Source organism: Phaseolus vulgaris, chromosome 11 (genome assembly GCF_000499845.2).
Source record: "Phaseolus vulgaris cultivar G19833 chromosome 11, P. vulgaris v2.0, whole genome shotgun sequence".
Lineage (NCBI taxonomy): Eukaryota > Viridiplantae > Streptophyta > Magnoliopsida > Fabales > Fabaceae > Phaseolus > Phaseolus vulgaris.
Genome location: NC_023749.2, coordinates 19,111,987 through 19,122,125, shown reverse-complemented (window position 1 = coordinate 19,122,125; position 10,139 = coordinate 19,111,987). Strand labels below are relative to the sequence as shown.

The 10,139-nt window shown below is 37.8% G+C and overlaps 2 protein-coding genes across 2 annotated transcripts; both read right to left on the bottom strand.

Annotated features, from left to right (window-relative positions):
* Positions 1-2,815: 2,815 nt before the first annotated feature.
* On the bottom strand, positions 2,816-5,271 carry LOC137817956 (uncharacterized). Its single transcript, XM_068621182.1, has 5 exons — positions 5,028-5,271; positions 4,725-4,939; positions 4,176-4,349; positions 3,723-3,958; positions 2,816-3,219 (listed from the first exon to the last, which is right to left on the bottom strand). Exons 1-5 carry the CDS (start codon positions 5,095-5,097, stop codon positions 2,970-2,972), a joined length of 945 nt encoding a protein of 314 aa, XP_068477283.1. The 5' UTR covers positions 5,098-5,271; the 3' UTR covers positions 2,816-2,969.
* Positions 5,272-6,791: 1,520 nt separating this feature from the next.
* On the bottom strand, positions 6,792-9,714 carry LOC137817949 (probable polyol transporter 4). The gene is made up of 2 exons (XM_068621176.1): positions 9,096-9,714; positions 6,792-8,601 (listed from the first exon to the last, which is right to left on the bottom strand). Exons 1-2 carry the CDS (start codon positions 9,307-9,309, stop codon positions 7,223-7,225), a joined length of 1,593 nt encoding a protein of 530 aa, XP_068477277.1. The 5' UTR covers positions 9,310-9,714; the 3' UTR covers positions 6,792-7,222.
* Positions 9,715-10,139: the final 425 nt, after the last annotated feature.

The following is a 10,139-nucleotide window of genomic DNA, read 5'->3' as shown; positions in this document are numbered from 1 at the left end:
CTAGCTCGAAGACCCGGATTCGCAAGGGCAGAACTCTTGCCTCCAGCTCAGCAACCTCTCGGCACTTGATGTGAAGTTTTTTAGAAAGATCTTTCTCAGAACGGCGAAGGCGGGCCAACTCTTGCTTCAGTGCAGTCTCACGGACAACGAACAAACGAGCCAGCAGGGACGTTTCCTCTTCAGTCTTGGCCTCTACCGGTTTAGGCCTGGTTAGAAGAGCATTAGACTGAGCAAGAAGAGCCCCAAAATTGAAGTCCAGTCTTTCCCTCACAACGGCCTCGTCTGAGTCCACAGTCACCCCTAGTTGGAAGCCTTTAAGGACATGCTGAAGGACAAGGGGCAGCTCGAGAGCAGGAGGAGTCGGAGAAGCGCTCGTCCCACCAAGGTCAGGGAGCAGGGGAACGCTAGTCGTGTGATCCAGGGGCGAAACCGAGTGACCGGTAGAAGAGGAATGGGAGACCATCACCGGCGTAGGCTTGGGCCTTTTAAAGATTGGCCCCTCAGCGGAGTTCTCGTCTGATTCGATCACCACCACCTTACCCTTGTAAGGGAGTGTGGGGTGGGAGACGATTGGACGGCGGCGAGAGGGACCGAAACTCCAGGAGTGGAAAGAGTGGGCGAAGGCGCGGCGGTGGCAGAAGCAAGGGCGTGGTGGCGAGAAGTGCCCACATCCCTAGAAATCCCGCGGAGACGAGCGAGGATATCACTCAATCTAACCCGCTTCTCTTCACTCAGAATCATACCTGCGTGCAAATTTCAAAAGAAACATAGAGATCAAGCATGCGAATGCGCGGAGGTAGAGTGTGCAAACACAACATTACGACAACAAGAGTTAGCACCGCAGAGTCTCGGGTTTCTTGAATCCTAACTCGAAGGAAACTCAGGAAAAAGGAACAGAGGGTGGTTGAAGATTAAACAGCCCAGGCAGTTATCCAGTATCATAATCAATAAACGAGTGTGGACAATAATCAAAGTTTGTACCTTTGATCAGATGGCAAGAAGATGCGGGAATGCGTAGGGGAAACGCGAGAATGATTGAGGAAGAAGACGAAGCAATCAAAGGTTTCAGAGAATGATGGAACAGTGATTAGACGCGCGCGTTTTCAAACATTTAAAGAAAGTAAAGAAACGTAAGCGACGTTAAGCCCCAACCGTTGATCAAAACATGTGTGCACGGATAAGACAGGCCCAGAAAGACCTCACTTTGGTGCAGTATTCACGTCCTGTCACACAGAGCCACGTAGGTCACCCAGGACAAGGACTTAGTCTCTCCATTGAACGAGTTACAGCTCGAGACTGGGGGGCTTATGTACCGACCAGTCTTTGGGCGTTGTTGACCACTGGTAATGTTGGTGCCACGTAAGCAGGTCCCACGTGCTGCGCGAGCCAGCGTCTCGCGAAACCCGTGCGCCAGGAAGCCAAAGAGTGGTCAGACATCGGTCATCAGGATGTACCGACGTGCCACTAGACAGTGTGGAGAGATCGAACGTCAGGAACCCAAACAGTAGAGCTGGGCCACAAGAGGTGGATCCTAGACCAAACACCAGTTATCAGGAAGGGAGAAACCTAGATCACGAGGGTTCATGCGTGTAGAGTGGATGACGTGTTTAGGTGTAACACAAAGTGTAGAGCCACTGGAAAGATATGACCGGTGAGGGTCGCGTTCCAGGGATGAGCTGCATGCATGGCACGTGAACAACTTGGGCACTCCCAGAGGCGGGTGACCCCAGAGATCAGGTGCATGAGGAGGCACCCAGGTGGTCACCCCGTCAGAGGTTGCACTCTAGTTTGGGACCCCACGCGCTAGGTTATCCTAAGAGTAAGGTAACAACAGTTCTGGGCCCGCCCCATCAGAAAAGCCCATTTCGGGCAAAAAGGAAACCCTAGTTTCAGTCTATAAATAGTAAGGTAACAAACTTGGTCAGGTACGCTATTCTTTTGCGTCGCTTAATACACACAGTGAGAGATATACAGTTTGGTGTTTCCTAGCCCTAGTATTGACTTGAGCGTCGGAGTGCAAACGGCCTCTAGGGCGCCCCATGTCTTTGTGTTTTCAGGCATTCATCACAGGAACAGCACGTGCAAACGCAAAGATTCTGGACGAAAGAGTGGCATAGGCGCACAAAGGCACTTCGAGTCAACTGGCCGGAACAAGAATTACAACTCGAAATTTCTTTCTTAGTGAACTATCGCACAACTCACTCTATATAGTGTATCAGTTGAATTTACAACTCTCAATTAGCTACAATTGTCGTTATGGATATGGCCATATTATAACATATAAGTGGGATGCAAACCTCACCTTTCAAGTTGATTTTGTGAAGTTCAATTAGACATAAACTCACTTATTAAGATAGTATCTGAGTCATGTTAAAAAGTCTATCTTAACGAGATTCGTTGGGACTATTGTGTCACAACGATCCAGCTTTTGTTGGACTACCCATAAATATCTAATCTCATACTCAAAATGTTCTTGAAGTGAGGTGTGTTGAAGATTTCACATTTTGATAAGATCAAATCATAACATGTAAGTGTGGTATGCAAACATCATCATACAAGTAGTCACTTTGAACATGCTTTGTACTTTTGATTAGAAACATCACTAAGGTAGTTCTAGAGTGTCCACCACTGGTACCATACAATTCATGTCTTCTACCAAAAGCTCTAATGAAGGTAGACAAACTAGGAGCTTGACAAATTTTATTAAACTAAAATGTTCAAAATCCTTAAAATATATTCGTTTCATCAGCAGAAAGTTTAAGAACATGATATTATAACGTTTGTGAGATTAAACACCATCCAAAGAGTCTTGAAATTTCCAAATCATTCAGATTCATCTCTATGTCAAATAATTTACCATAATACAAGGTCCAAGGGATACAAAGAACAATAACGTTAGCCAAGCTTTATTATTCACCTAGATAATGCAACAAACCTCATAGAAGTTGTTTTTAGCCTGAAAGTAAAATTTAGAGACTCAGTTTGTCAAGGAACTCAATGATGAGCTGGTTCACCTTCTCTGGCATTTGTTCATGCACAAAATGGCTTCCTTCTGGAATATATGTGATTTCCAAGTCAGGAACAAAGTTTTTCACTGCCCCACTTCGAATATAGTCCTCCATGCCTGGAAACTTGAACACATAATCTTTCTCACCCACGATCAGAAGTGACGGAATAGTAACTTTTACATCACTTAAGCCAACATCCACATTGATACTCCTGAATACATCATAAATACTCATCTGTACCATCAAGATTATTTATGACAGTTTTAAGGAGTCAAGAAAATGCTAGATTCACAAAAATTTACATACATCATATTTGTCTTTTGACATTTTGAAAGAAAAAAAAGCAAATTTAATCAGCAACAATTTTTAGTTAATTTAGTCTTTCACATTGAGAAAAAGCAACTAGTCCTTGATTCTATCTATTAGTCTTTTATCAATCAATTTGTTTCAAAAGTTTAATGTGTATAAGTTAACTTGGCAGCTAACATTGTGGCCTAATTGATTGCTTTGATAATATTATGGACCAAACCAGCCGATGACGTTAATTTTAGCGATTAAATTAATTGAAGTTATTAAGATCAAACACTAGGATTTAGGAATCAAACTAACTGGAAGGTTAAAATGATGTTATGGTCTACAAAAGCCTTTGTTTAGGGAAAATGAAAACAATTGAGTAGCAATTCAATTTAAAATGGAGAAATGAGTTTTGTTTACCTGTAAGGAACTTGCAATGCATATCTGAATCCAGATTTTTCATATAAAGATGCATAGGTTGCAAGATCTTCCTCAGAGAACCATGGAGGTAGGGGAGTAGATGGGTCAAACAAGTCCATGATTTCTTGATCATCAGCAGCAATTGGAACCTCACTTCTGGAGAAGAGAATGTAGATGTTTCTTATCACAGATTTCACAGGAAAGCGGCCAAAATCTGCTTCTGCCCTCCCAGGCTCCTGAATTGGAATTGGAATCAATGAATAATTACTACTAAACATGCCAATGAATATAAAAACACTTGTCTTTATACCTTCACAATCTCTCTCTATATATATAGGTCTTAAAACGAGTTAAAAGGTGTACATTTAAAGATTAAGATGAGCAGTTCGTAAATATAGAGAGAAAATACTAATTAAACTATATAAAAACTATGATGCAAGATGGAATTCGTACCCGCCACCTAGTAATATAAAAGCCTTTGGGGAGCAGAAGGTGGCTCTCCACTACAGAGGGACCTGGAAGCATGAAAGGAATGCCTAAACTTATGATACCAGCAACTCTTTCTGGATGCACTGCAGTTGTAAGATGTCCTGGCATAGCACCAAAGTCCTTCCCAACTAGAAAAGCCTGTTATAAACAATGAAATTGCAGATGCAAATAGGGAGGAATATTAGACTCAAACTCAATTGCTCTCTATAAAAATTATTTATATTATCAAATGAATCTTGGTCTGAGTATAGTTTATTTACAAAATTTCCAAGTATGAATGCAGGTATAAAATTTATACTTCCCAGTCTTATTCATATTAGCTAATATATATAACACATGTTACAATTTCAAATATTTTCTTCAAATAAGTTACATATTAGATCTGCATATAGAAGATCTAAACCTAAGAGGGTCTTATTTCTAGAATTGATCCCATATACTTCTGTACTCTAGAAACATATATATACATTGACATAGTCATGAAAATGTACTGCAACATATCTATATCCTTACCTTGGTGATGTTTAAAGCATCCAAAAGACCCACAATTTCATGAACCAAATCAAACATGGTTTCCTTTTCTGGCTCAGCTGGTTGCTGAGAGAGTCCATAGCCTCTGAAATCAAAGGCAATAGCCCTATAACCAGCGTTTGCCACAGCAATCATCTGGTGCCTCCATGTGTACCAGATCTCTGGGAATCCATGTAAGAATAGCACTGCCTTGGAGCCTTCACCAACACAAAAATGATTAATATGAAGTAGATGCAAATAACTGTTAGACAGTATTCCAAGAGGGTCTTGAAGGAATTAGCTTACCAGTTCCAATCTCTGCCACGTGCAGCTTCAGTCCCTTCACCTCCACTTCACTGTGTTGGATCTTCTCCATCTTACAAGGAGGGGCTTACAGCAAGTCAACAACAGTCTCAGAAACACTGTCTTAGAAATATAGTGAAAGAGTGAGGAAACGGATGAAAGCTAAAGGAACACAATGAAGTTTTGAAGATAAACATCATGTGATAGTTTAGTTGAGGAGATTTTGTAGGAGTTATTATACACTTAATGTTTCATTGACCCTATTTGAATCTCATTTTTTTTAACTTTTTTATTTTTTATCACATTGTTTATATCGATCAGATTTTATTTATATCTTCCTTTTCATCCATCTATACTGTGAATTCAACATTTTCCATTTTGCGATGGGAATATTATTGTAAAAATATTAATGTCCACCTCAAATATTGCACTAGAGGGGAAGAGATTGAAAAAAAAACTAAAGAGAAGACTATGAAAAAGGATAAGCTATGTAATGATTAAGAAAAGGAGGAATTAGATGAACTAGAATGAAAATTAGATGAAATGGAAATTTAGATGTTTCATTTAATCACAATTATTACATATATACACATCACTCTGAAAGGTGTGGATTGAAATAAGGATTTTGTAAAAAGAAATGTAAAAATGTATCCCTTGTTTTTCATATTTAGAGGTTAGAGAGGAAGAGGTAAGGTTCAATATAAAAGAAAACATTGAAGGTGTAGGTGAGATTTATACGCAAATGGCACATTTAATGCGTTGAAGTAATTTAGAGAATAAAAAATGGGATGTTATTTGGTGCAAAGTTGTATTAGACAGAGTTTGGTAAACTTTTAATGAGATGAAAGGTAAAATAGTAGATATAACGTAAGTGTAATAATTTATTGAGCTTCAAAATATCATGGTCCTAATTTGCCTAATTTGCATGTTTATTGCTCACTATTTTATTCAGCTTCTGTAAAAAAAGACAAATAATAGTTTATTGTGACTAAGTCATTGGTGGGAGTGAACTAAACTTGTTCACTTAAAGTGAAAATTAATTTCATATCATATAAATAGAAAAAACGTAATTACAAAATTATATTTATTTTGGATGAAAACTATATTATAAAAGATGAATTTCTACTTCATGGTTGAAATCTCACTCGTAGTTGTACTCTGTTCTAATATAAATTAAAAATTATATAGTTTGTCAAAAAAAAATTGCGAGTTAATATAATTTAAGTCGTTTTCCTTATGAAAAAAAAAGAGTTTTGTGAAATTTTAAAAAAAAATAGATAGGTATTAATCAATTTGACATGTTTAATTGTCATTTTATAAACAAATATTTTTAGTTTTGAAAAAGTCACAAGAATAATAAAAATAATAACAATGAAAAAGAAAATAAATTGATTTATCAGTATCACCATTTGCTGTGAATGAAGGAAAACAAAACAAACTTGGCAAACCATTTATTAAGTTATTGTACAAACTTGGAAAATAATAACAAACTATGAAAAATAATAACAATGAAAAAGAAAACAAAACATAGTTAAAATATAATCAGTATCACCATTTGCTGTGAATGAAGGAAAAAGACTGAATTGATTTATTCATTTTCCTCCTAAATTTACTTGGCAAACCGTGAAAAACTCCCATTGCTATGGACACGGCATTATTCTGTTCTTTCTACTTTCATATTTTATTTGCAAGACCATGATAGAAATTGAAGTCATCAACTATTCTTTTCATGTTTAAATTTTCATCTTAAGATTGTCACAATTCAGAGACCAGAACTGAATAGAATATAATCTGTCAAAGAATCATCTTAATTACATCCCTCTTCGATACACTGTAATAGGCACTATAATTTGTCTCAGAACATACATATGGAGACATGATCATCTCCACCAAAAATCACCTTCAGTATACAATGCTATATTTGACTTTAATGTAAATTTAAAAAAAAAAAACAAGGATAATTGTACAACTAGGAAGAGTTTAGAATGCATTTTATGTTCATCACTTCATATTCCTTGTGTTCCTACTCACATATCTCAATTTTTCTGGTGGCAGAAGATCATATTCATAGCTGTCATGTCCTCCCCATAGTAGCAAGCAGCATGCCATGCACAGAGCCTTAGGCATAAGAAGTGAAAGATGAGTAACCATGGAATAAAAATTCACGAGTCACATAAAGGTGGGGACTAATTAATCAATTAATTTGTTAAATCAGTTTTGTTCTTCACAAGTTGTTCAACATCTCCTAGCTCCATTTCTTTCCCTTGACTCTCATACTCATTCTGAAACATCGTCTCTATCTGCTCCAACGACTTCCCTTTAGTTTCAGGAACTACTGTAACGACAAAGGCAATGGCAAGAGCAGAAATACCAGAAAAGAGAAAGAATGTTCCAGCAACACTGATTGTCTCAGACACTGAAAGAAAAGACATGGCCACAAGGCCACTGCAGACTCTATTAGCCACAGCTCCAAGTGCAGATGCTTGAGCACGCACTCGCAAAGGGAAGATTTCAGAGGTCAAAACCCAGCACACAGGGCCTAGTCCAACAGAAAAGAATGCCACATTCCCACAAACAAAAAGAATAGCCAATGCAATCACAAATGATCCTTTTCCAAAAAGAACAAGTGTAGCTCCCATGCAGAACAAACAAACTGTCATCCCAATTGTGCTTATCATGAGAAGGGGCTTCCTACCTAGTTTGTCAATGAGAATGATTGCTACCAAAATGAAAATAGTCTTTGTTATGCCAACAGCAACAGTAGCAGCTAGAAGTTTTGAATTGTCTTCAATCCCAGCTGCTTGGAAAATTTCAGGACTGTAATACACAGTTGCGTCAATTCCTGAGATCTGTTGGAAACACTGAATTCCAAGTCCAGTGATCAGCATTCGGCGAAGAGGAGGAGGAGGAAACAGGAGTTCACGCCACACCGGTTTCTCCTCGTACTTCTCAGAATTGGCAAATCCAGCAGCTTGTTGTATTTCTGCAAGCCTCTCCTCCACTTCTTTCTCATCTTCATTTGTTTTCAACAGCACTGATCTTGCTTCTTCAACTCGGTTCTGCATTACCAACCACCTTGGTGACTCAGGAATAACGAAAAGCGCAAAGCCAATGAACACTGAGGGCAAAATTCCCACTGCAAGCATTACTCTCCAGCTTGTGTGTACTGAAAGGCCAGAAAACGCGTAATTTGACACATAACCAAGCATAATTCCTACATTTATAAAAATCTCTGGGAAGGTAGTAAGAGAGCCTCTATTCAGGTTTGGTGATATCTCAGCAATGTATATAGGGGAGATCATAACTCCAAATCCTATTCCAATTCCAGCTAGAAATCTTCCAATCATTAGTATTGCATATGAAGGAGCAAGAGTCATTGTGAGTCCACCCATTTGGAAGATAACTGCAGCTAAGGCCATTGTCCATTTTCTACCAATAATATCTGATGTTCTTCCACCGCCAAGGCTACCAAACAGAGAAATAATGCTAAGAATACCAACCAAAAACTCTACTTGAACCTCGGATATCTTCAGATCTTCTTTTATAAATATAACGGCTCCACTCATGACACCTACATCTGCAAAACGATAATCAAAATAAATCACATAAACTTCGAGACCTTCCAAAATAACCCGGAATTAGGATTCAATATCAAATTAATTGCCACAGAAAAACACCCATAATAGATAACATTGTCATCTTTCAATCACAGTTAGAAACTGTAATCTGTGGAGAGTTTGTTAATTTAAACAATAACTGCCTTAAAAGTTATGGATGATCTTTTATTATTTTTTTGGAAGAAATTAAACTCATTGGTAAATATACAGTTGAGTTTTCACAATTGCCAGCTTTGAACCCAAAGTTTTCTAGATCTGTTTCATAGATACTAGAAATGCAAAGATAAATCACAGAACAAAGGACAAGATGGGAATTGAATGGATTATCAAAAACCCATCTCCGACACAGTCTAAACAGAATAGATAGTCCATGGAAAATGCAGCAACCAAACCAAAGTGGTAAATGAAGACGATTTCCACAAAACTGACCAAAACAGAAACTTTTCAATCTTACCATAGCCAAGAAGGACATTGTTGAGAGAAGCAAAGATGGCACAGGCAAGAACATAATTCCTGGTACTGCTCCTCCTTTCTTCTTGTTGCTGCTGCAGCAAAACATCATCGTTGTCATCAGGCAGCTCAGAGTTCATCCTCTTGTACTTGTTCTTTGCTCCCAAGGGGATTCCAGACATCCCCATGTCCCCATTTCCGTTTTCTTGGAACCCCATATCTTTGATTCGGATCCCAATTAGAGCAGTGTGTGCTATTTGATGTTCAAACTTCAAAATTGCCTCAAGCTGCTAGCTTTAAGTTAGAGGGGTGCTGTTTTTGGTTGGACTGTCATATGACATATCGGGGACTCACCAAAGTCATGACCATAGATTTGGCCTATGGATCTGAAACTGAAAGAATAAAAGAATTACCTCCCGAAATTGAAGGGTAGGACTAGCTATTCAACAAAAGGGACCAACCCTTTTTTGTCACGCAAGCAAATTGAAAACTCAAGCAACCCAACTTGCAAAGTTTCTTCAATATTTCTATTCGATGCATCACAATTAACAAGGTTTCAGGATTTGACCCCCAGTTTATCAAGCTTAAATGGCGTTTTCCACGCAACAAACATTCTTGTAACTTTCTACGATGTATTAAAGCTTATTATTATTATTTGAGAAATTAATATAAATATATTTCAGATTTTTAATGCTTGTTTTTTATTATTTTTAAAGAAAATTCATGAAAAAAAAACACTTCAGATGTTGGAACTACATGAGCTGATGACCCACCTTAATGTTAATTTTGACATCATCGTATACTTTTCTCAAACTATGTTGGTTTGGTTTTTTTTTCCTTGATAGTATATTTTTTTCATTATATAAATTATAAAATATTAAAATAAAATAAAAATAGTTTCACTATTGGAGAAAAATGTCAAATTGAACTATTTTCTGATAGTAGCATGCATTGTGGAAGAGAAAAAAAGAAATTGCTTTAATTTAAAAGCAGAGGTGGAATCAAATAATTAAATATAGGGCATAGCTAGCTTTCAAGAAGAAAATAT